We start from the raw sequence: 26,846 nt of genomic DNA, 5'->3' as shown, positions 1-26,846 counted from the left end.
CAGAGATAGAGACAGCCAGCGAGAGAGGGAACACAAGCAGGGGGAGTGGGAGAGGAAGAAGCAGGCTCCTAGCGGAGAAGCCTGATGTGGGGCTCGATCCCAGAATGCTGGGATCACGCCCTGAGCCGAAGGCAGACGCTTAACGACTGTGCCACCCAGGCGCCCCTTGGTAGTTCATTTCTTTGTAGTGCTGTATAATATCCCATTATCTGGATGTTTCATAGTTTATTTTTCCATTCACCTTTGAAGGATATTTTGGTTACTTACAAGTTTTAGCAATTATGAATATGCCGTAAACATCTATGCAGGTTTTTTGTGGACATGTTTTTAACTTCTTTGGTAAATACCAAGGAGCACAATTGCTGCATTGTGTAGTAAGAGTATATTTATCTTTGTAATAAATTTCCAAACTGTCTTCCAAAGTGACTATACCATTTTGCATCCCCACCATTAATAAGCAAGGATTCCTGTTGCTCCACATCCTCAATATTTTCTCCTAGCCTGGCTTGTCTTCTCATTATCACCATAGAGAGTATCTTTCTTTCTTTCTTTTTTTTTTTTAAAGAGGAAATGGGGTTTTTTCTAAGATTTTGTTTTGGGGGGGAACCCAAGTGGGGGGAGGGGCAGAGGGAGAGGGACAAGCAGACTCCCTGCTGATCACGGAGCCTGACACAGGGCTCAATCCCAGGACCCCGAGATCATGACCTGAGCCTTAGTCAGATGCCTAGTCCGCTGAGCCACCCAGGTGCCCTGAGAGTATCTTTCATAGAGCAGAAGTTTTTAATGATGTCCAGCTTCTCAGTTATTTCTTTCATGGATCAGGCATTCGATGTTGTCTCTAAAAAGTTATCACTATAGCAAAGGTCATCTAAATTTTCTCCAATGTTATCTTCTAGGAGTTTCATAGTTTTGAATTTTACATTTAGATCCATTGTGAGTTAATTTTTGGAAGTGTGTAAAGTCTGTCTAGATTCATTTCTTTTAAAGATTTTATTTATTTATTTGACAGAGATAGAGATAGCCAGCGAGAGAGGGAACACAAGCAGGGGGAGTGGGAGAGGAAGAAGCAGGCTCATAGCGGAGGAGCCCGATGTGGGGCTCGATCCCATAACGCCGGGATCACGCCCTGAGCCAAAGGCAGACGCTTAACCGCTGTGCCACCCAGGCGCCCCTAGATTCATTTTTGGTATGTGATGTGCAGTCGTGCTAGCACTGTTTGTTGAGGAGACTACTTTTTGGCTCCATTGTATTTTTTTTTTTTAAGATTTTATTTATTTATTTGACACAGAGAGAGACAGCCAGCAAGAGAGGGAACACAAGCAGGGGGAGTGGGAGAGGAAGGAGCAGGCTCCCAGCGGAGGAACCTGATATGGGGCTCGATCCCAGGACCCTGGGATCACGCCCTGAGCCGAAGGCAGATGCTTAACAACTGAGCCACCCAGGTGCCCCATGGCTCCATTGTATTGCTTTTGCTTCTTTTTCAAAGATCAGTTGACTGCATTTATGGGGACCTAATTCTGGTCTCTGTTCTGTTCCATTGATCTGTTTGTTTTTTCACCAATATCACACTGCCTTGATTACTGTAGTTTTATAGTAATTCTTGAAGTAAGTAGAGTAGTATCAGTATTCCAGCTTTGTTTTTCTCCTTCAATGTTGTATTTATTATTCTGGGTCTTTTGCCTCTCCATATAAACGTTACAATCAGTTTGTTGATGTCTGTAAAGTAACTTGCTGGGATTTCAATTGGGATTGCAGTTCAGTTGGACCAAGTTACGCCATCTTGACAATATTGAGTCCTCCTATCCATGAACATGGAATCTGTTTCTGTTATTTAGTTCTTCTTTGATCTCCTTCATCAGAGTTTTATAGATAGATCTTGTCCATATTTTGTTAGATTTATACATAAGTATTCTGGATTTTTGCTTGCTAATGTAAATGGCATTGTGTTTTAAATTCAAATTCTATTTGCTGGTATATAGGAAAGCAGTTGACTTTTATATATATGAACTTTGTATCCTGCAACATTGCTATAATCACTTATTAGTTTCAGGAGGTTTTTTGATTCTTTTGGATTTCCTATATAGACAATCATGCCATCTTGAACAAACACAGGGTTTTTTTTTCCCTTCCCAATCAGTATACCTTTTATTTCCTTTTCTTGTCTTACTGGACTAGCTAGGACTTCCAGTACAATGTTGAAAAGGAGTGGTGAGAGGGAACATCCTTGCCTTATTCCCAACTTAGCAGGAAAGCTTCTTGGCATTAAATATGATGCTAGCTATAGATTTTTTATAGATTTTTTTTTTAATTTTAGAGAGAGAAAGAAACAGAGAGGGAGCATGAGTGGGTGGAGGGGCAGAGGGAGAGAATCTCAAGCAGACTCCCCACTGAGCGAGGAGCCTGCCACAGGACTCAATCTCATGACACTGAGATCAGGACCTGAGCTGAAACCAAGAGTCAGACGCTTAACAGACTGAGCCATCCAGGTGCCCCAATTTTTTATAGAGTTTTAAAAATTGACTCCAGTAAGTTCTTCTAAGTTTGTGTTTCTTTTTTTTTTTTTTTAAGATTTTATTTATTTATTTGAGAGAGAAAGAGAATGAGAGAGAGAGAGAGAGATCACAAGCAGGGGGGAAGGGTGGAGGGAGACTCAGACTCCCTGCTCGCTGAGCAGGAAGTAGAGGTGGGCCTTGATCTGAGGACCCTGGTATCATGAGCTGGGGCAGACGTTTAACCGACTGAGGCACCCAGGTACCCCTGTATTCCTTCTTTTTAAAAGCTAAATACTGTTCTATTTTATATATATCCACATTTTGTTTACGCATTTATCCTCTAGTGGATAGTTGGGTTGCTTCCACCTTTCTGGCTATTGTGAATAATTCTGCTATGAACATGGGTGTGCAAGTAGCCCTTTGAGACCCTGCTTTCAGTTCTTCTAGGTATAATTGCTGGAAGATAATTGTTGGATCATATGGCAATATTTTCAGTTTATTGAGTTTATTGATTATATGCAAAATTTTATATACAAGGATATTCCCTGCACCAATGTTTATAATAGCAAAAAATTGGAAGCGGCCTTGCTATGTATCAGTAGGTGATTGGTTACATAATTACGGTACATCCATACAATGAAGTATATATACTGCAACTGCTTAGAAAGACCTGTATGTTTTGACATGTCAAAATGTCTAGATAGATTATAATATGAAAAAAGCAAATTATAATATGTGTAATGTGAACCTGTTTTTTTAAAATATTTTATTTATTTATGAGAGAGAGAGAGAATGGGAAGGGCGAAGGGGAGAGAGAGAAGGAGAAGCAGACTCCACACTGAGCTGGGAGCCTGATGTGGGCTCTATCCCAGCACCCTGAGATCGTGACCCAAGCCAAAGGCAGATGCTTAACCAGCTGAGTCACCCAGGCGCCCCATATATGAACCTGTTTTTATTTAAAATCATATATATGTATGTATGCTTCAAAACCATTTTTAAGGATAACACACTTCTGTAGGTTGAGGGGAATGAGGGGATAGATTATAAGTGCAGTAGAAGAGCACACCTTTATCTTACTACTTTACAAGTCATTGCATCGTATCAGGGTTTGTAAGAGGCACAGTTTTATAAGCAGAAAAACCAATTTTTAAGTGATCTTATTTTTGGAAAAAATAAAGCTTGACTTCTGGTTGTCTGTGAAATACAAAGAAAATGTTAAGTATTTCATTTACTTACTAAGTGTTTTTATATCTACAATGTCAAATGCAAGTCACTGGGATCTTTAAAGTATCTTTTTATTGTTACATGTAATATGAAGGTGTATTTATTTCCTGTGGCCTGACATATAAAATTAGCACAGTGAATTTCTACCAAAATGGTTTTACATAAGGAAAATGTTCTACCATTTTTGGATCATACTTGAATGGTGCTTTCCATTTCCTGTGACTTGGTGTAGTGAGGTATGGAGTGAAATAGCAGGCTTCCTCTGTTCTTGAGGAAAATATTGCTTAGTTTAAGCATCGTGTTACACTACATACTGAATTCTGTTCTTTGCCTTTTCTTCTGACAGTAGATCTTCATGGAGGAGCACGGAGTGACCCAAACTGAACACATGGCTACCATAGAAGCCCATGCAGTTGCCCAACAAGTACAGCAGGTCCATGTGGCCACCTACACAGAGCACAGTATGCTGAGTGCTGATGAAGACTCACCTTCTTCTCCTGAGGACACCTCTTACGATGATTCAGACATACTCAACTCCACAGCAGCTGATGAGGTAACAGCCCATCTAGCTGCTGCAGGTAATGCTATTTGGATCGAAAGCTCTTCATTTTTTTGCTTAACCTCTGGTATTGTGCATATCTGAAAGGGCCTAGGATGTAGGCATTCTCATGTATATTTTCATATCACATTTTCATGATTTTTTTAAAGCTTGCATTTACAGCTTATGCCTGTATTCTACTGAGACTTAGGATCTAGAATGGCATACTATTAATGATGACTTTGGTTTTGTTTTTTCATCCATTCCAACCATCTTTTGACTTCTTACTGGAGTATTTAGTCCATTTACATTAAATGTAACCACTGGTATATTTAGGTTTAAATTTATGATGTTAACTGTATGCTTTCTCTTCATCCCACTTACTCTGTGTTTACTTTTCCTTTGTGTTTTGGAGGGACTGAAAAGTTTTTAATTTGTTTTTCTTGTTAGTTTGGAATGTAGACACCTTTCCTAATAGTGGTACCCCTAGAAATTATAATACATCCTTAACTTATTTCAAAGTCCTCTGTAATTGGTACTTTTGTCCTTTTAAGGGATAATGCAGGTTTCTTAGAACACTTGAATTTCATTCCCCTGCTCCTGACCTATATGCTATTGTTATAATATGTATTAATTCTTTGTATATTTTAAGCCATACAAGATATTATTTTCATTTTATACTTAATTAGTGTTCATTTTTTCCTTTATATCCAACTTGCCTTCTGAAAATCTTTCTTCTACCTAAAGATAAATTTAGTATTTCCTTCAGCGTGGAAGTCTCTCAGTTTTTCATTGTCTGAGAATGTTTTTATTTAACCTTCAATCTCAAAGGATGTTCTCACTGGGTATAGAATTTTAGGTTGACACTTACTTTTTTCCCCTCATATTGAAGATACTGTTCCCACTGTCCTCTGGTTTCCATCCTTGCTTTTCAGAATTCAGCTGTTTCATTCTAACAGCTGCTCCTTTGAAGGTTATCTCCCACATAGGTCCCTCCTCCAACTGTTCTTAAGATTGTCTCTGTCTTCAGTTTTTTGTTTGTTTTTTTTTCTGTTCTCAGTTTTTGTGATATATCTGGCTTTGGACTTCTCATTTATTCTGTTTAGAGTTCTTTGAACATCTTGAATCTGTGGATTGATGTCTTTCATCGATTCTGGAAAGTCTTAGTAGATTTATTTATTTTTTTTAAAGATTTTATTTGTTTATTTGAGAGAGAGAGCAAGCACAAGCTTGGCGGGGGCAGGGGGAGGGGTAGGAGGGGCAGAGGGAGAAGGAGAAGCAGACTCCCTACTGATCAGGGAGCCCGATGCGGGGCTCTATCCCAGGACCCTGGGATCATGACCTGAGCTGAAGGCAGATGCTTAACCCACGGAGCCACCCAGGTGCCCCTTAGTCACTAGATTTTGCTTCGGTTTTGCTTCTGCTCCATTCCATCTTTTCCTTCTGTGACTCCAATTAAATATGTTAGTTTTCCTCATTGAATCCTTTATGTCTCTTACTCTCTGTTCTATATTACCATCATTTTGTCTCTTTATGCTTCACTCTATATAGTTTCTTCAAACTGTCTTCCAGTTTATTAATTTTCCTCATCCACTGTGTCTGAGGTGATTTAAATCTGTCTACTAAGGTACTAATTTTAGTAATAGTTAATAGTTTCATTTTTTGGTTTTAGGCTTTCTAGTATTTTTTTCCTCCCAAATTTGTACTATTATAGTTTCCATTTGTTAGTAGAAAAAAAGTTTTTTTAATCTCCATGAGTGAAGTAAGCATTGTGATTTTCCAATAAATTTGGTTAATTCTCTCTGAAGTGCCTATTTGGTCTTTTTCTGTTATATGTTGTTAGTACTGTTTCTTATTTATGTTGGTTTTTCTCTTTATGTATCAATTATATTTAAATGAATGCTGGGTGGTGTGTTTGGAAATTTATTTTTAGAAATATTTTGGGGTCTAGAATATTATTGTCCTCTAGAGAGGATTTTTGTTTGCTTTTGCCAGATGCCTGAGGACACTAGCAATCCTGGATTATCTTAATCCAATTTAAGGTTTGAGATTTTTCTGGGCCACTAAATGACTTAAAGCTGGCTCTATTTTGTACCATTCTCTTTGCTATTTACCTTGTATACTTATCACTATGTGGAAGACTCCATGTAAACCATGCCTGGATGGGTTTAATACTGTATAAGGAACACTGATCTTAGAAGATATTTAAGGAAAGCTGGACAGTAAATCAATGATCAGAAATGGCCAAAATACTTCATCTTTTTTTAGTATGTGCTGTATTTAAGGAAAAGAAGACAAATGCGTTGAAAAACAACCTTATTACTCTCAGTTATTATCCACGGTGTATTTCTGGAATTGTGAATTTAAAATAAGGCTTAGTGGCAGAACACATATGAGATGTTTGTAAAATATATTTTTGAAATATTTATACTTCCCAGAAGAGGGCATCCTGACATAATGAATGCAGGTCAACCTCTTTCCTAGGAAGGAAGATGCTTTTGAGACATAGTTCTACTGTATTACTGTACTTCATTGTCATAGTGTTAAAATTAGGAAAGGATTTTAATCTAACATTTTCACGTGGCAGATGTGGGAACAGAGGCCCAGCTGGTAGAAATGATTTACCATGTAATCATTCAATAATTATTGAGGAATTACTGTGTGCTCTATATCACTGTATATAGATACTACGAACAAGACAGGCAAGAGCTTGCTCCTAATGTAGCTTACAGACCAGTGGTGGGGAGAGGGTACAAATAATAAAGTAAACTAGTTTCAAAAAGCACTGAATACTCTGGAGGAAATAAGGTGAGTGGAGAGGGAAGGGAAGGAGATTGCTGCTTTTTCTAATCCTGTTCTCTTCCCTCCCTCCACTGAGGTAACCACTGTTCAAAATTTGATCTTTATCATTCTCATGCACTTCTTTTATTTCTGCTATATATGTATGTATCAGTAAACAATATTTAGCATTGTTTGGCATGTTTTAAATTTTATAAAAATGATCACTCTAATCCTATCTCTCTGTAACATTGTTTATCTCATTCAGTATTAGTTTTTTGAGATTCATTCATGTTGATAATGCAGCAGTATGTTTTTATTTTAAATGTTATTTGGTATTCCATTCATTATCTGAATATGACATATATTGGCATAGCACTTAAGCTGTTTATAAGGTTTTGCTATTATAATAACTGCAAATGAAAATTTTTTTATCTTGTGCAAATTGTGGGAGTTTCTTTTGGCCTTGGTTTTCAAGATCTTGACAGTTCCCATAGTGATACATTTTACATTGTGATCTGGGATTAATGAATGGCCATATAACTGGAATAACAACTTCTCATGGAGTAATACCCCTCTGCCATGACACACCCACTGATATGTTCCAGTATCTTTCACTTTATTACATTTTATTAAAAAACAAAATCTGGGGCACCTGGGTGGCACAGCGGTTAAGCGTCTGCCTTCGGCTCAGGGCGTGATCCCGGCGTTGTGGGATCGAGCCCCACATCAGGCTCTTCCGCTGTGAGCCTGCTTCTTCCTCTCCCACTCCCCCTGCTTGTGTTCCCTCTCTCGCTGGCTGTCTCTATCTCTGTCGAATAAATAAATAAAATCTTTAAAAAAAAAAAAATCTACTCATGAACCATCAAAGAAGAGAAACCTGCAGTTTGAAAACCCTAATGAAGGGTAGACCCAGGAAGAGAATGAGAGGGCAAAGATGGGCACATTTTCAACTTTACTAAATGTTCCAAATGTCTTTCCAAATCACTGTATTAATTTACATCCCCACAAACAGCATGCTAGAGTGCCTGTTGCTTCCAGTCCTCACCATATTTGGAATTGTCAGTCATTTTCTGTTTTTGCCAGTCTGATGAAATAGTATCTCATTGTCCGTTTAATTTGCTCATCTCTGAGCTAGAGATTCCGGCCAGTGCAGGAAGACAGGATAGAGTGCCATTTCAGACTGTTGAAATGACTTTTTATTGACTAGTGCTTTTCTTCTTTTGCATATTTTCTCTTTATGCCTTTGTCCAATCAGGTTGTTTGTCGTTTTTCCTTATTGTAAGAGTTATTGATATATTTTTAATACTGTTCTTTTCTTGATAATATGATAATATTTAGTATCTTCTTTCAATTTGTTGACCATTCCTTCCCTCAATTTTTTATTATTTCTTTTTGTCCATTAAGGGTTTAATTTATATTATTGTGAAATTTATCAGTCTTTTACCTTACTGTTTATCCTTTTGGAGTCTTATTTAAGGAATTCTTACCCCTGAGTTCATAAGTACTCTACAACAGTTTATTGGAGAAGTTACAAAGCTCTTTGTTGTTTTAATTTAGCTCTTTAATTCACCTGGAATAATATTTTTGTTTATATGATATAAGGATCTAGTTTTGTTATTTTTCCATACAATCATTTGTCCCAGTACCATATTTTTAATAGTTCATCCTTTTCCCACCTCTGTCTTCTGACACAGGAAGGTGTTTATGAACTCTTAATTCAGTTGCATTGGTTTGTTTGTCTGTCCTTCAGCCAGTTCCATGTTGTCTTAATGACTGTAGCTTTATAGTAACTACTGATATTTGATAGGATGAGTGCACCTTTTAAAATTCTTCACAATTTTTCTAGCTATTCTTGGCCTTCTGCACTTCCATTTAAGTTTTAGGATCAGCTTATCAGGTTCCAGAAAAACCTATACTGACTGGGACTTTTATTTGAATTGTATTGAATTTATAACTTAATTAAGCACCTGTATTCATACTAGCCTAAAACTGGAAATTACCCAAATGTTTATCAATAGGATAACAGATAAACTGTGATTTATTTATATTCTGGAATATTACTCATCATTAAAAAAGAACAAACTACTAACACATATAACAGTGCGGATGAAGCTCAAAAACATTATTCTAAGTGAAAGAAACCTTACATGAAAGAATATATATTGTATGATTCCATTTATTTGAAGTTCTAGAATAGACAGGGCTAAAATAGGGTGAAAAAATCAGAATTGTGGGTACTTTTGAGAGATTGGGGGGGAACTGACTGGAAGGAGACAGGAAAGAACTTTCTGTAGTGGTGGCATTATTATAAATCTTGATAGGAGATTGGTTATCGTAAGTGTCTACATTTTCAAAATTTATGGTACACTTACACAAAATCGAATGTACCCTTAAGATTTGTGCATTGCATTATATGTAAATTTTACCTCAAAAGAAAAACTTGAAATAGTGAACTCTAGCTAATGATATTCCTACTGAATTTTAGGGTAATCGTACTGCAGTTTACATGCATCAAAATAAAAACATGATAAGAATTGATGAATGGATAGAAAAATGGATTGGGGGGGGCGCCTGGGTGGCTCAGTTGTTAAGCATCTGCCTTCGGCTCAGGGCGTGATCCCGGTGTTATGGGATCGAGCCCCGCATCAGGCTCCTCCACTGGGAGCCTACTTCTTCCTCTCCTACTCCCCCTGTTTGTGTTCGCTCTCTCGCTGGCTGTCTCTCTCTGTGTCAAATAAATAAATAAAATCTTTAAAAAATAAAAAAAAGAAAAAAGAAAAATGGATTGGATGCCTGGCTGGCTCACTAGAGCGTGTGACTCTTGATCTTGGGGTCATGAGTTCAAGCCCATGTTAGGTATAGAGATTATTTAAAATTTTTTTTAAAATCTTAAAAAAAAAAAAAAGAAGGATAGATAGATGTATATGATAAAATGTTATGGTAGAGTGGTAGATATATGAATGTTCACTAAAAAATTCTTTCAACTTTGCTCTATATTTGAAAGTTCTAGCAATAAGATGTTGGACTCCTACAAATCAATAGAATAAAAACAAATAAGCTAATTTAAAAATTGACAAAGGACTTGAGTAGACATCTTCCTAAAGAAGATGTATAAGTGGTCAAGAAGCCCGTGAAAAAGATGTTCACATTACTAATCATCAGGGAGATGCAAATCAGAACCATAATGAGATGCTACCTGACACCCGGTAGGATGGCTCTTATAAACAACAACAACAGCGAAGGATAAATATTAGCAAGGATGTGGAGAATCTGGAACCCTTATATGCTGTTGGTGGTGGTATATAAAATGGTGCAGCCTCCATGGAAAACACTATAAAGCTTCCTTAAAAAATTAAAAATAGAACTACCCTATGATCCAACAGTTCCACCTCTGGATACTTACTTGGAAGAATTGAAATCAGGATCTCGTAGTGTATTCACATTCCCGTGTTCATCATTCACAATAGCCAAGAAAGCAGTTAAAGTGTCCATTGACAGATGAATGGATAAAGAAAATGTGGTGTATATACTGAATGGAATATTATCCAGCCTTTAAAAAGAAGGAAATCCTGCCATATGCAACAACATGGGTGAACCTTGAGGGCATTATGCTAAGTGAAATAAGCCAGTTACAGAGAAGGACAGCTACTGCATGATTCCACTTATCTGAGGTATCTAGTCAAACTCATAGAAACGGGTAGAGGGGGGGTTGCCAGTGACTGGGGTGTGGAAATGAGAGTTGCTCTTCAACAGGTATAAAGTTTCAATTATGCAAGATGAATAAGTTCTAGAGATCTGGTGTACAACATTGTGCCTATCTTTAAGTGTATTGTACACTTAAGAATTAATATGGTAGATCTCATATTAAGTGTTCTTATCACAGTTACAAAATAAAATACTGGAAAAAATATATCAATAGGATTTTTTCATCTCCCAGCTATTTACAATGGAAAGGAAGGTTAAAAGCGTTAATTAATTTTTTGACTTGCTCTGGGGCTCTTTAGAGGAGTTTATTTTATTTATTTATTTATTTATTTATTTATTTATTTATTTATTATTATTTTTTTACTTTTTTTTTTTTAATGATTTTTTATTATATTATGTTAGTCACCATACAGTACATCCCCGGTTTCCGATGTAAGGCTCGATGATTCATTAGTTGTGTATAACACCCAGTGCACCATGCAATACGTGCCCTCCTTACTACCCATCACCGGTCTATCCCATTCCCCCACCCCCCTCCCCTTTAGAGGAGTTTAAGTCAGACTGATTATACTACTAAATAACATGTAGAGAGATTTGTCTAGATTTTCAGGGAGGCTTATTTTAATTGAGCCCCTTAGACCATATATAACATATATGCTAGTATAAATGTGAGTAATTAAACTTAATTGTCATGTAAGCCTTTTTATAGGGTTTACAAATAAGGATAAAAGTGCATCATCTGCTTAAAAAAGAAAAAAAAAAAAAAAGGAATGCCCTTGATATGTTGAGATTCCATGAATCAGAGACTCCAATAATTCCTTAGGGTCTACCCTTTATTTTAATAATTAGTTTCAGGGCAAGCCAGACCAACTTTTATTAACATTTTTTTCCTTAGAGTGGGATAGTTTTCATCTCTTCCCTGCCAGCATGCTTTCATCAGTTAAACTTTGTGGACAACAACTCCATTTTAGGCACAATTCTCAGATATATAAGAAAAAAATTTCCAATTAAGATAATATTCTTCCAGCTATTCCTCTTATGGGTGGTGTTATTACTATGTGAGTTCCAAGCATGAGTGATTATCTCTGACTTCCTTAACTTGGCAGTGTCTTGGGGTAATGGAAAGAGGGGTGAAATCTGTGATTATTTTCTTTTGGCAAGCTCTTCCTCTCAGTGCTGCAATTTCATCTAGCACGTCTGAGAATATTGCCTTCGCAGTATGGGCATGCTGGCAAAACAAAACAAAACACAGCATTATATAAAATTTAGCTAGTGTGTGGTGAGGAGGTGTTTAAGTCCATCACTTTTTCAGATTCATTGTAAGTTTTATTGGTAAATGAAAATACGATTTGTGTTGAACAATAGCAAAGTATGTTGATAATATCAGGAACATTCTATATTTACTGAGAACATATTAGTAAATAATGGCTACCTTCTTCATACCTTTAATTGTTTTCTGTCTCGTAGAGCTAACAGGCTTTGCCTGATCTCAGCACATGCATTATTATTTCAGGTCCTGTGGGAATGGCTGCTGCCGCTGCTGTGGCGACAGGAAAGAAGCGGAAGCGGCCTCATGTGTTTGAGTCTAATCCGTCTATCCGGAAGAGACAGCAAACGCGCCTGCTTCGGTGAGGGCTCCCTTCTCCATATTGTTGCCGTTCCTCCAGTGCTTCATGGTGTGGATGACAGAACTAGAGCATACGTTACTAGGAGCACCGAGGATACCAAGTTAGAGTCCTTGATGGCAGAATTAGACTTGAAAGTACTCCTGTGGAATCAAATACATGAAACTAGAAATGATGAGCAGATGTAGAATATCACATCATTTCACTCAGAGAAAATTTTTATGCCTGCTCTGTGCCAGACATTGTTCTAGGCCTTGGGAATATAACAGTGAACAAAACAAATCCACTTAAAGAGCTTATGTCCTAGTGGAGGGAAAAAAATAAACGTATATGTAATATGTCAAATGATGATAAGTACTATGGAAAAAAAAGAAAGTGGAGTAAGGAAAAAAAAGAAAGGTTTGGGGGGATATAGTAGTTTCTCTTTTTTTATAGGGATGGTCTGGGAAATCCTCTTTGGCAGGCAGCCTCTGAACGGAGACCCAAAGTAAGTAAAGGGGCATTGTTGATGTCTAAGGGAAGAGCTTTTCAGGAAGAGAGAAGAGCAAGAGGAACGTTTCTGAAGTGGGATGGAATGTAACAGTCATGTTTGAGGAATAGCCAGGGGAAGAATGACAGGAGAGAGAGTCAGAGCAGTAGTAGGGAGCCACATCATGGGGGCGTGGGTCCAGTATAAGGGCTTCGACTCCTGTTCTGAGTGAGATGGGAAGTCAGTGAAGGCTTTTGACCAAAGCAGCAATATGGTCTGATTTATGTTTTTAGAGAAACCATCAGGCTACCATGTTGAGAATAGAATTTGGGTATACCAGAATGGAAGCAGGGAGAGCAGTTAGGAAGTTATTGTAGTAATGCAGGCCAGGAATCATAGGGTCTTAAAACCAGTATAGCAGCAGCAAAGGTAGTAAGAGGTGGTCATCCTGAATGTATTTTAAAAGTCAACTCCAACATGATTAACTGATGGGTTGGTTGTGGGGTGTGTGAGCAAAAATAAGAGTGAAGGGGACCTCAAAATTTATGGTCTGATTACTGGAAGGGTTGAGATGACACTTACTGGAAGAGAGGAGCAGGTATAGGACTGAGTGAGGGTAGGACAGAATCAGGACTTTGGTTTTGGACACGTTAGGTTTGTGATACCTCTTAACCATTACATGGAGAAACAATAAGCAGTTGATATGTGAGTCTGGAATTCAAAGGAGAGATCTTGCTGAAAATGGCCAAGTCTTAAATTTTATCTAATACCGTGAGACTGGAAGCGGTCACCTAGGGAGTGAGTGCGGACTGAGGCCTAAAGCACTCTACCCTTTAGAGGTCGGAGAGATGAAGGGAACAGGGCAAAGGAGTCCAAGAAGGTACCAGTGAGTCAGGAGGAAAATCAAGAGAGCCGTACACTAGAAACAAAGTGTAAAATGTGTTTTAAGAAGGGCGTGTGGTCTGCTCTGTCAAATGCTGCTGTCATGTCGGATAAGATGCAAATTGACCGTTAGATTTAGCAACGTGGAAGTCGTGATTGAACTTGGCAAAGCATTTCCAATAAAGTGGTAAGGATGAAAGGATCGGGGTGTCTTCAAGAGAGAAAGGGAAAAGAATTGGAGAGCATGAATGTAGACCATTCCTTCAAGGAATGCTGCCAAATTTCTTGCTTGGCATATGGTCCTTTGCTGAAGAGTGTTTTCTGAAGAGTTTGTAGCTTGCACAGAAAGATTATCACACAAGTATAGTACACGGAGGACTTAATATTTGATGGTTGCATGACATGCATTCCATATAGGATAAGAAATTTTGTCTCTCAAATGTTCCAGAAGCTTTTTTCTTGTAGTGTTTTAAATATTGTATCCAAAATCTGTAGGTGTTTATTGGAATGTTGAATCCAAATGGAGTGCCAGCCCATGTAAATGATATGTGACAAAAGCTAGAAAATACAGCTTATACTAAGAACAGAAGAGGAAGAGTGTAAGAAACTGAAGGAAAACCCCAGAAAGTACTGATCGGAAGCTTTCAGCACAGAGTTTATATACCACCATATAGGCAGTTCTTCTCATGTCTTTTAATGATTGGATAGGCTGGAGTAATGAGAATGTGTTATATATAGAAATGTCTTTGCTATAAGGGGCATAGACATGACAGTACATACTTCTGGAGAAAGATGGAAAACTAGATATGTTCACTTTGTTTCATTTGAATTAATTACTCACCAGTCCCTGGAAAGAGTAGACTATATTCCCAGAAGGATTATGGAATGTAGAACTTAAAAATAATCTCCCATTATTTCAGAGGAAGAGCCCAGTGTTTATTTCATCCAGTGTTGATATATTTAAAAAAGCTCTTTTACTTCTTCTTCGTTTGTAAGATATTACAGGACCAAGAATTATTGTTTATACACAATGAAAATCTAGAAAAGACAGCATTTTTGAAGTCGTATTTCTGGATAAAACTATGTCAGTGAGACATAAACAATGACTGTATCAGTCAAAGAAATTAGAAGCAGGTCATTTAGGCCTCCTTCATTAAGCATGGAGATGATATGCTAATGTCTGCAAGAAAACGTCTCAGCACTAATCTTTATTATTATTATAAGTTGCAGTAAGAGAAAACGCGTTTAGTGTTGCTAAGATCAGGAAAAATTATACTCTCCATGTTTGACATTGTGTCATGGCTGTGTCCTGGTGTCCTGATGCAAACTTGTAGCTGACCCTTATATCAGTGGGCTAGTCATTGGTCTTTAGGACAAAGGTATGCACATATTTCTTTTTTTTTTTTTTTTTAAATGATTTTTTATTATATTATGTTAGTCACCATACAGTACATCCCCGGTTTCCGATGTAAGGCTCGATGATTCATTAGTTGTGTATAACACCCAGTGCACCATGCAATACGTGCCCTCCTTACTACCCATCACCGGTCTATCCCATTCCCCCACCCCCCTCCCCTCTGAAGTCCTCAGTTTGTTTCTCATAGTCCATAGTCTCTCATGTTTCATTCCCCCTTCTGATTACCCCCCCTTTCTTTATCCCTTTCTTCCCCTACCGATCACCCTAGTTCTTATGTTCCATAGATGAGAGAAATCATATGATAGTTGTCTTTCTCTGCTTGACTTATTTCACTTAGCATTATCTCCTCCAGTGCTGTCCATGTTGTAGCAAATGTTGAGAACTCGTTCTTTCTGATCGCTGAGTAATATTCCATTGTATATATGGACCACAACTTCTTAATCCAGTCATCTGTTGAAGGGCATCTCAGCTCCTTCCACGATTTAGCTATTGTGGACATTGCTGCTATGAACATTGGGGTATGCACATATTTCTGCTGAACAGGGTATTCAAATTCACACTCCCCTTTTCACATTTCGGGTAAAAAAAAAAAAAAAACCCAACATATCTAATCAGAATAAGTTGTCTCAAGTCAAAGTAAATTTTGTTTCTGTGTCATTGTAATTTCTCTCTTCTTTAACCATTTTTATTCTCTTTTCATTCTCTGATTCAGGAAACTTCGAGCCACATTAGATGAATATACTACTCGAGTGGGACAGCAAGCTATTGTCCTCTGTATCTCCCCCTCTAAACCCAACCCTGTCTTTAAAGTGTTCGGTGCAGCACCTTTGGAGAATGTGGTAAGAAAACTCAGCTGTGTTCTCAGATATTCACTCTTGCTTTCTGTGGTTGTTGTTCGTTCTTTTGAGCCTCTGTCTAGTACAATAGCTATTACTTCTATCCTCCCCCCATCTGGGGGGTGGAGTGGACTGGTTTTCAAACCACTTTATGTAGATTAAAATAAAAAGGATTATTTCTGTTTGTACAAGATGTTCTGCCCTATCAGATATTCCGTCTGATAGATAACTTGCGGATGTCAGATCCAAGGAGGGAAAGATGGTGTTATGTTTGTTAAGAAATTACCACCACAGGATTTTGTGGGTTTTTTTTCTTTTAATTTAAAGTTATTTACTTATTTATTTATCTGAGAGAGAGAGAGAACACGAGCAGGGTGAGGGGCAGAGAGAGAAGCAGACTCCCTGCTAAGCAGGGAGCCCGATGCAGGGCTCAGTCCCGGGACTCCGGGACCATGACCTGAGCCAAAGGCAGATGCTTAACCCACTGACCCACCCGGGCAACCCAAGGATTTTGTAAGAAAATGACTGATTTATGTCAGAAACAAAATGGAAGATAATTCCAAAATGTAAACGTCGTGAGGCAAACCTCAGGAAGCATCTTACTGATTGCTGGTATTTGAATTGCATGTTTAAAATCTCTTGCATTTCTTTGAAGAATTTGACACTCTGCTTCAATTTGGAAATACAGTTGAATATTTTGATTGCCTAACTGTCCATAGCTAAGTTTATAAACATAGTATTTTAACCGTTGCATACTTATAAGTGAATTATGTTTTCTCTGCCCGAAATAACTTTAAATCATTAATAGAATAATGGTCCAGATATAAATTGCATTTTGGTTTTATTTGGATGACGTTTATTAGCTAAAGGGACAATTACTGGATTTCTCCCATACTGAATGTAGACATTTCAGGAGTTTAGAACTGATTAGTAAGCAATTGAAATATTATTTGTTTTATTGGGTTTTTTTTTTCACATACAAATATTGTGGTTCTTTCTCAACATTTTTGAGTTTTGTTTTGAGTTTTGCCAAAAATTCCTGAGGCCCTAGGATTAAGATGCATATTAGGACCTTTCCTTAGTAGAAGATTTCTAGTTCAAAATGGTGCCTGACAAGCTGTCCTTAGTGTCATGACATTCACAAAGATGAAATCTGAGCATGTCTTCTTTTTTTCAATATTGAAAATGTAATTTTGCTACTACTAATAGTAATATGATCTGTGAAAAAGACTCATCTAGAAGACTCAAAAAATACCTCTGAAAATTATTCACTGAAAAGAGGGGTGCCTGGCTGGCTCAGCCAGTGGAGCATGTGACTCTTGATCTCGGGGTCGTAAGTTCGAGCCCCATGTTGGGTATGGAGATTACTTAAAATCTTAAAAAAAAAAAAAATTTGAAAAGAAAGTTTGGGAAACTGTTGGAGTCTCCATACATTATAAAAAGATATAGACTCTCTGAAACAGAAACAAACAGTCATATGATAAACTAGACAGAAAAAAAAAGCAGTAGATGTTTTTTCATTGACTGACATTTGATAAATACAGGCTGAAGAATAAATACCAGTAGAATTAGAAGCAGAATATGTCTTCCAGAACATTAAAGAGGAAAAAAACCAAGTCTATATAAAAGATAAGAAATGAAGGAATTAAAAAAGAAAACACAAAGTATAGAACAAAGTAATATAAGTGAAGCCAGTTAATTTTGTTATAAGTCATAAATATAAATGGATTAACTCCTTTGAGAAAGACAAAGATTTTCTTTTTGAGTGGAACAACAATAATCCATACCAAAACCCAACTGTATGTAATTTATGTGACATACTCACAGTGACTCACAAATGTTCACAGTAGTGGCAAATGATATTAAGAAAGTGAGGACAGTCCAGAATGGGAGAAAATATTTGCAAATTGTACATCTGACAAATAACTTGAATCCATGTAAAGAACTCTTAGAACTAAATAATAAAAAGCCCAATTTTATTTATTTATTTATTTAGAGTGCGCATGCGCAGCAGGAGGTAGCAGCTGAGGGAGATAAAGACTCTTAAGCGGCCCCACGCCTAGTGTGGAGCCTGATGCAGGGCTCAGTCTCACAACCCTGAGATCACAACCCAAACTGAAATCAGGAGTTGGACACTTAACCAACTGAGCCACCCCAGCGCCCCGTGCCCAATTTTAAAATGGCAAAGTATCTGTCACTATTTGCAGATGACGTAATACTATACTTAGAGCACCCTGAAGACTCCACCAAAAATCCGTTAGAACTGATAAATGAATTCAGTAAAGTTGCAGGATACAAAATTAATATACAGAAATCTGTTGCATTTTTATACATTAATAAGTAAATTCTGCTTCTGAAACCAATATTGCACTGTATGTTAACTAGTTAGAATTTAAATAAAAACTTGAAGAAAAAAATAATGAAGTAGCAGAAAGAGAAATTAAGAAAACAATTCCATTTACAATTGCACTAAAAAGAATAAAATACTTAGGAATAAACTTAGCCAAGGTGGTAAAAGACCTGTATTCTGAAAAAATATATACAACAATGATGGAAGAAATTGATGACAACACAAATGGAAAGATATTTTATGCTCATGGCTTTGGAAGAATTAATATTATTAAAATGTCCATACTACCCAAAGCAATCTACAGATTCAGTGCAGTCCCAATCAAAATACCAATAGCATTTTCATAGAAGCAGAACAAATAATCCCAAGATTTGTATGAAACCATAAAAGACCTCAAATAGTCAAAGCAATCTTGAGAAAGAAGAACACAGCTGGAGGTATCACAATCCCAGATTTACATGGTTTTAATAATCATAACAGTATAGTACTAGCACAAAAATAGGCACATAGATCAATAGAACAGAATAGAAAGCCCCAAAATAAACCCAGCATTATATTAATCAATGACCATGGAGGCAAGAATATACAATGGGGGAAAGATAATCTCTTCAAAAAATGGTGTTGGGCAAACTGGACCACTTTCTTACACCATACACAAAAACAAATTCAAAATGGATTAAAGACCTAAATGTGAGACCTGAAACCATAAAATTCTTAGAAGAAAACATAAGCAGTAATCTCTTGTACATTGGCCTCAGAAGATATTTATGGATGTGTCTCCTCAGGCAAGGAAAACAAAAACAAAAATAAATTATTAGGACTACACCAAAAAAAACCTTTTTGCACAACAAAGGAAGTTACCAACATAATGAAAAGGCAATCTACTGAATGTGAGAAGATATTTGCAAGTGATATATCTGTTAAGTGGTTAATATCCAAAATATATAAAGAAGTTACACAGCTTAACACTCAAAAAACCAAACAATCGAATTAAAAAATGGGCAGAGGACCTGAATATAGACATTTCTCCAAAAACCTACAGATGGCCAACACACAGAAGATGCTCAACCTCACTCATTATCAGGAAAAGGCAAATCGAAACCACAATGAGGTATTACCTCACACCTGACAGAATGCATAGTATCAAAAAGACAGGAGGGGCACCTGGGTGGCTCAGTCGGTTAAGTATCCGACTCTTGCTTTCAGCTCAAATCATGTATGATCTCAGGGTCGTGAGATCAAGCTGCACTTCAGGCTCTGCACTCAGCATGGAGTCTGCTTAAGATTCTTTCCTCCTCCCACCCTCTCCCCCTCTGTTCCTCCCCCCTACTCGTGCTCTCTCTCTCTCTCCAAAATAAATAAATAAAATCTTAAAAAAAAAAAAAAAAAAAAGAAAGAACAGTGTTGGTGGTAATGTGGAGAAAACAACACTTGTGTACCGTTGGTAGAAGTGCAGCCAGTATGAAAAACAGTATGGAGGTAATTCCTCAAATATTAAAAATAGAAATACCATCTAATCCAGGAATTCCACTACTGGATATTTACAGAAGAACATGAAAACACTAATTCAAAAAGATGCATGTACCCCTATGTTTACTGCAGTATTATTTACAGTTGCCGAGACATGGAAGTAACCCAAGTGTCCATCCATAGGGGGATGGATAAAGAATAGGTATATGTGTGTATGTATATATGAGCAGTGTATATATATATATATATATATATATATATATATATATATATATACATACACACACATACATACATACAATGGAATATTACTCAGCCATAAAAAAGAATGAAATCTTGCCATTTGTGACAACATAGATGGACCTAGAGGGTATTATGCTAAGTGACATAAGTCAGACAAAGACAAGTATCATATAATTTCACTTATATGTGAAATCTAAAAAACAAAACAGAAACAGACTCTTAAAATACAGGAAACGAATTGGCGATTGCCAGAGCGGGGTGGTGGGGGATCAGCAAATAGGGGGAAAGGGGAGTGGGAGGTACAGGCTTCCCATTATGGAATGAATAAGTCATGGGGATGAAAGGTACAGCATAGGGTATATACTCAATGGTATCATAGTAGCGTTGTATGGTGACAATAGCTATACTTGTGAGCGTAGGTAGCATAATGTATAGGGTTATCAAATCACTATGTTTTAATACCTGAAACTAAAGTAAATTGTGTTCAACTATACTTCCAAGTTTTTTAAAAATGGCAAAGAATCTGAATAGATATTTCTCCAAAAAAAAAAAAGAGAAATGGTCAGCAAGCACATGAGTACTAACTATAGTCATTAGTTAGTAGGGAAATGAAAATCAAAACCAGAATGAGACACCACTTCATACTCACTAGGATGATTATAATAAAAAAGGTGGACAACAATAAGTGTTGTTGAGAATATGTAGAAATTGGAACCTTCCATACATCGCTACTGGGAATGTAAAATTATGCAGTTGCTTCAGAAAACAGTTTGGCAATTTCTTAAAATCTTAAAAGTAGAGTCACTGCATGAGCCAGCGATTCTACTCCTAGGTTTACTCAAAAGAACTGAAAACAAAACTTATATACACAATGTCCATAGCAGCAAAACTTATACATAAAACTTACGCACAATGTTCTTAGCAGCATTATCATAATAGCCACAAAGTGGAGACAACCCAAATGTTCATCAACTGATGAATGGATAAATAAAATGTTATTATCCATACAGTGGAGTATTATTCAGCAGTAAGAGGGAATGAAATATTGATAAAAACTACAGCATGCAGGGTGCCTAGGTGGCTCAGTAGGTTAAGTGTCTGACCTCGGCTCAGTTTATGATCTCCAGATCCTGGGATTGAGCCCCACATCGGGCTTCCTGCTCAGCAGAGAGTCTGCTCCTCTCTCTCTCTCTCTTTTCCCCTCCCTTGCCCCTCTCCACTGCTCATTCTCTCTCTCTCGCTCTCTCAAATATATAAAATCTTAAAAAAAAAAAACTATAACGTGGATAAACCTTGGAAACATTGTGCTAATCGAAAGAGCTCACTCACAAAAGACCACATGTTGTATATTTCCGTTTATATGCAATGTCCAGAACAGGCAAATATATGGAGTAGATTAGTCATTGCCAGGTTGGAGGGGTGGGAGGGAGGAATGGAAGGTGACAGCCAATGAGTATGGAGTTTATTTTAGGGGGGATAAAAATGCTCTAAAATTAGATGATGATGCTTGCACAGCCCTACGTATATACTTAAAAAGGTTGAATTGTACACTTTATTTTTTTAATTGTACACTTTAAATGGTGAATTGTATGGTCTGATAGGCTGAATAATCACCCCCAAGAATATCCAGGTTTGAATCCCTGGAACCTTTGTGTGTTACCTTGTATGGCAAAAAGGACTTTGCAGTGATTAGGTTAACAGTCTTGAGATGGGAGATTAGCCTGGATTATCCAGGTACGCCCTAAGTCTAACTACATTGTCTTTATCAAAGGGAAACAAAGGGAAATTGATAAAGAAGTAGAAGATGCGTTGCTAGGAGTAAAAGGTTGGATGCAGAGAAGGGGTCAGGAGCCAAAGAATACAGGCTAGGAACAGCTAGACAAGGCAAGGAAATGAACTCCCCCCTAGAGCCTCCAGAAGGACCAGCCTTGCCAATAACCTTGACTTTAGCCAGTGAAACTAAGAGAATGAATTTCTGTTGGTTTAAGCCACCAAGTTAATGATAACTTGTGGCAGCCATAGGAAACTAATATGTAGGGTATATGAAGTATAATCTCAATAAAGCTGTTAAAAATGTTAAGAGTAAAATAATAGGCAAAGTTACGTCAGACAAATACCTACAAAAAATAAATCATGGATCATAACATTAATACCAGACAAAGCCAGATTCTCAAGACAAATGAATATTAACTGAGAACCAGAGGTAATTTGGAATTGATAAGCACTATGAATTTATAATGAACCTTTTATGCCTCAAGTGACATTAAAGCAAAGTGTGTAGATCAAAAAATTACAAATATAAGGAAAAATAAATGACAATGGCAGGAGGCTTTAATATCTTTGTCAGATTAAGGAAGAAAATGAGATAAGAATATAGGGATCTGAATTAACATAAAAGATGTATATGTTAGCACTGATACTGTACAAGGAGAGAATATGCCATATTTGAAAAATTACATGAATGAATTATAAGACTTGACCAAATATTATTATTAGGCCCCAAATAAAATCTTAATAAATTGTAAAATACAGAGATTATACAGGCCTTATGGTTTGTTTGTTTGTTTTCAAAGAAATACTTAAATTTTGTTTTTCAGCTAGAACTACAAATTTTTTTAAAAATTGAAACATAATTAACATGCAGTGTTATATTCGTTTCAGGTATATAATTCAATGATTCAACAATTCTGTACATTTTTCAGTGCTCATGAAAATTAAGTGTACTCTTTTTTTTTTTTAATTCTTTTTTTTTTTTTTAAGATTTATTTATTTATTTATTTGACAGAGATAGAGACAGCCAGCGAGAGAGGGAACACAAGCAGGGGGAGTGGGAGAGGAAGAAGCAGGCTCCTAGCGGAAGAGCCTGATGTGGGGCTCGATCCCATAACGCCGGGATCACGCCCTGAGCCGAAGGCAGACGCTTAACCACTGTGCCACCCAGGCGCCCCATGAAAATTAAGTGTACTCTTAATCCCATTTATCTATTTCAGTCACCCCCCTCCCCCATGCTCCTGGTAGCCAACAGTTTGTTCTCTGTATTAAGAGTCTAGTTTTTTTGTTTGTCTGTTTTTTCCTCTGTCCGTTTGTTTTGTTTCTTAAAACATTTGAGTGAAATCATATGGCATTTGTCTTTCTCTTACTTCACTTAGCATTTTACCCTTTACATACATCCATGTTGTTGCAAAAGGTAAGATTTCATTCTTTTTTTCATGGCTTAGTAATATTCCATTATATATGTGTGTGTGTATATATATATATATATATACACACCACACCACCTCTTCTTTATCCATCCATGAGTGACACTTGGACTGCTTCCATATCTTGGCTATTGTAAATAATGCTGCAATAAACATAAAGGGTGCATATATCTTTTTGAATTAGTGTTTTCATTTTCTTGGAGCAAATACCCAGTAGTGAAATTATACAGGCCATATTTTTGACCATGGTACAGAACATATTGAACTTAATATCAAAAGATAGACAGGAAAAAGTATTAGCTACATAGAAATTTAAAAATACTTCTTAATTTACAGACTATTTAGAAAATATAAAAGCAAAACTTAAAAGTTTCGATCTGAACTGGTACTCAAAGGAATATTCATTACCTTAATTTTTTTATATATACAAGAAAGATGGAAAAGAAACTTCATCTAATTCAAGAAGCTGGAAAGGGAGTAATAAGATGAGTCTAAGAAAAAAATGTAATAAATAAACATGTGGGAAAAATTAATGTGCATGAGCAGAAAAAGTACAATTGTTACGTTCAAGAAATGATACTATGAAAAGTCCAATGAAAAAGAAAAACTTCTAGCATGCTAGTTGAGGAAAAGGGAGAAGAAAGCAGATAATACAGAAATGAGATGAGTTATAGTTGCAGATAAGGAAAGACTGAAAATTGTAAGGAAATACTGTGCATTAATTCTGTTCTTATAAATTAAGTACATCAACTAAGTGGATAACTTAGTAAGAAAGTAAAATAATTAAAACATATCTAAACCTCAGTAGAACAATAAACATGTACAAAATTGAAAAAGTATATTCCTCAAAGGAGACACTACTCTGATTATTTTAGGTGACTTCTGTTAACCTTCAAGGTAGAGAATATTCCTTAATCTTAATATATACTGATATTCAGAGTGGTATTAAGTAATTAGAGCCCATCGTTTATCATAATCAGTATGCAATGTATTGCACATAATCTCTTGTTAATAACAGTGAAGGAGATGATTTAGATGACGGACATTTACTGAGTGCTTACTGTGTTCTAGATACAGTTACAAGCACTTTGTATAATTTCATGTAATAATTTTAAAATTGATATTTGCATTTTGTCCTCTTGTCTGAAGCTGTCATTAATCTTCTTTTTGCTTTTCTAGCTGGAAGCTTCTGAGAAACTCTAGAAAAATTAAAATTCAATAGGGCTGTTCATCTTTGGAATATGGATTTCAGATTTCAGATTGTCTTTTTTAAGAATTTGTTGAAAGGGGATTGGAAACATTACTAGGCCTTTTAATAGTTAATGTTGAATTTTTTTTTCTATTTTTCAGGGTTCTATTTATTTTTCCATAGTGTGTTCCACCCATATTACCTCCTTGTCCACAATTGCTGTATAGCAAGGCACTGTAAACAAAATTAAATGGCTCACAACAAACGGGAAAAATGTTTTCAAATCAATAACAGCAATTATAATTTACTGAGTATTTTTAATGTTATATTTATGATTTTTACTTAATCATCACAGTAACCCTATGAAATATATATCTGTTGTTATTTGTGCTTTACAGATGTAGAAATTTGAGGGTTTAGAGCTTAAGTATTTTGTTCAAGATCACACAGTAAGTAACAAACTAATGATTAATATTCTTAATATATAAAGAGCTCTCAAAAATCAATAAAAATATGATCAGATGAATAACAAAGACCCAAAGATATGTTTGAATATGGATCAGATGTAAGATGATACTAAGGAATTCTGGTATTTTTGTAGGATGTGATCATTGTACTGTAGTTACGTATGAGAATACCCTTACTTTTCCAAGATGCATGCTGAAGTATTTAGGAGTGTTGCAGTGTCTAAAATATAACTTTAAGTGGGAATGCCTGGATGGCTCAGTCAGTTAAATGTCTGCTTACAATCTCAGGGTCCCAGCATCAGGCTCCCTGCTCAGTGAGGAGTCTGCGTCTCCTTCTCCTCTGCACGCCACCCAGCTCGTGTGCATGCTCTCTCTCTCTGTTAAAAAAAAAAAAAAAAAAAAAAAAAATCTGTTAAAAAAAAAAAAAGTAAAGTAAAATACACTTTAAGTGGTTAGCCCAAAAAATATTGTGTGCGTGTGTGTGCATACAAAGCAGATAAAGTAATTATGCCAAAGTGTTGACAATTCTTGAATCTGGGTGGTGAGGGTACAAGCGTTTATTTTACTGTTCTTTACATCTTTCTGTATATTTGTTTTTTCATTTAAATTCATATTTTCAGACACCCAAAGACAAAAGAGAAGACATAGTAGAAGAAGGAAGTACAAATGTCAAACAAAATTTTCAAAGAAATGGGAATTAAAACAGAAAGCCATTTTACATGGTCTGGGTTGGCAAACATGAAAAAGGTGTACAACTTGCAGCGTTGGCATGTCAAACAGGCAGTTTAAATTTTCTAGAATGGTGTAATTTTCTAGAATGCAGATCGGCAACTGGTATAAAATGTGCCCCAAATATAAACTTTTTAACCCAGCTTCCTTTTGAAATTTTAAGCTAAGGAAATAATTGGTTAAATGAGCAAAGATGTATGTACAAGTATATCAGTCACTGTACTCTTTATAGTATTTTTTAAAAATTGAGAATTACCTAAATGTTCAAAGATAAGGGATTAGATAAATTGATGGCTCATCCAGAGATAGGACTGGTACGCTGCCATTAAATGTGATAACATGGGTCTTTCTATTAACATTTTCAGATGGAGATGATGTATTAAGTGAACAAAGCAAGTTATAGAACCATATGTAGAGTTTGTTCCTACTTTAAAAGTAAATCTCCTTTTTATACATGTTTATGGAATTGTTGAATGCAGAGGATTGTTGTAACTAACATTTGTATAATATAGCAGATTTATAGAACTTTGAAGTATATATATTCTCAATAATTCTGGCAGTAACCTTGAGATGTAAGCATATTATTATTATTTTCATTTTACAAGAGAATACTAGCTCAGAGAGGTTTAAGTGATTTGCTCGAGATTCCCCAGCTTCTGAATAGTAGAGCCACTGTCGAGACTTGGGTTGAAGGTGATGGAGTATTACATCTCCCATAGGTTTGTCCAGGGTATTAAATATGGGGTTTCAAATTTAATTTCATTTTCTTAGTTCTTGTCTTCTAAAAGGGAACAAATAGAGCTGCCTTCCAGTTCTCCACAGTCCTGTGCATACTTACTACAGATATACTTTTATTTGTATGATTATTTGATTAACATCTATCCCCAGCTAGATTGTGAGCTCCAAGATGGGAGGGACTGGATCTCCTTTGTTCTCCGTTATGCTCCCGGTACCACACATTCCCCCTGCCATGAGTAGTTAGTTGTTCAGTAACATTTGTTGAATGAATAAAGCATCTTAAAAATTTGGCCGCACTCAGCAATGCAGACTTGGTTTCTAAATTCTTATCCTACATTGGATCTCAGTTGAGACCTTGAGACGTAAAGAACTGTAAAGTTAGCGTGTGCATTCTTTATAGTGCTTGTCCCAGCTTGTAATTATAGCTTTATATTAATGATAATTTTTGTGTTTGTCTTCTCTACTAGATAGAAATGTGCACAATAATGGGA

General features: G+C 36.4%; 1 protein-coding gene across 9 annotated transcripts in view; it reads left to right on the top strand.

The window, feature by feature from the left end:
* NRF1 (nuclear respiratory factor 1) overlaps positions 1-26,846 on the top strand; it is a 143,338-nt gene that overhangs the window by 44,828 nt on the left and 71,664 nt on the right. For 8 of the 9 annotated variants that reach the window (XM_045792659.2, XM_045792655.2, XM_087860833.1 and 5 more), the window contains exons 2-4: positions 4,063-4,294; positions 12,254-12,368; positions 15,846-15,972. In XM_045792659.2, the coding sequence (XP_045648615.1) occupies positions 4,072-4,294; positions 12,254-12,368; positions 15,846-15,972 (465 nt within the window). In that variant the 5' untranslated portion in view covers positions 4,063-4,071. The remainder of the gene's footprint in view (positions 1-4,062; positions 4,295-12,253; positions 12,369-15,845; positions 15,973-26,846) is intronic. The other variant, XM_045792653.2, reaches the window with a different exon arrangement.

Source organism: Ursus americanus, chromosome 3 (genome assembly GCF_024610735.1).
Source record: "Ursus americanus isolate L20-20 chromosome 3, mUrsAme1.1.p, whole genome shotgun sequence".
Taxonomy (NCBI): Eukaryota; Metazoa; Chordata; class Mammalia; order Carnivora; family Ursidae; genus Ursus; species Ursus americanus.
The sequence above is the reverse complement of the archived record's forward strand: the minus strand, read 5'-3'. Positions and strand labels throughout refer to the sequence as shown.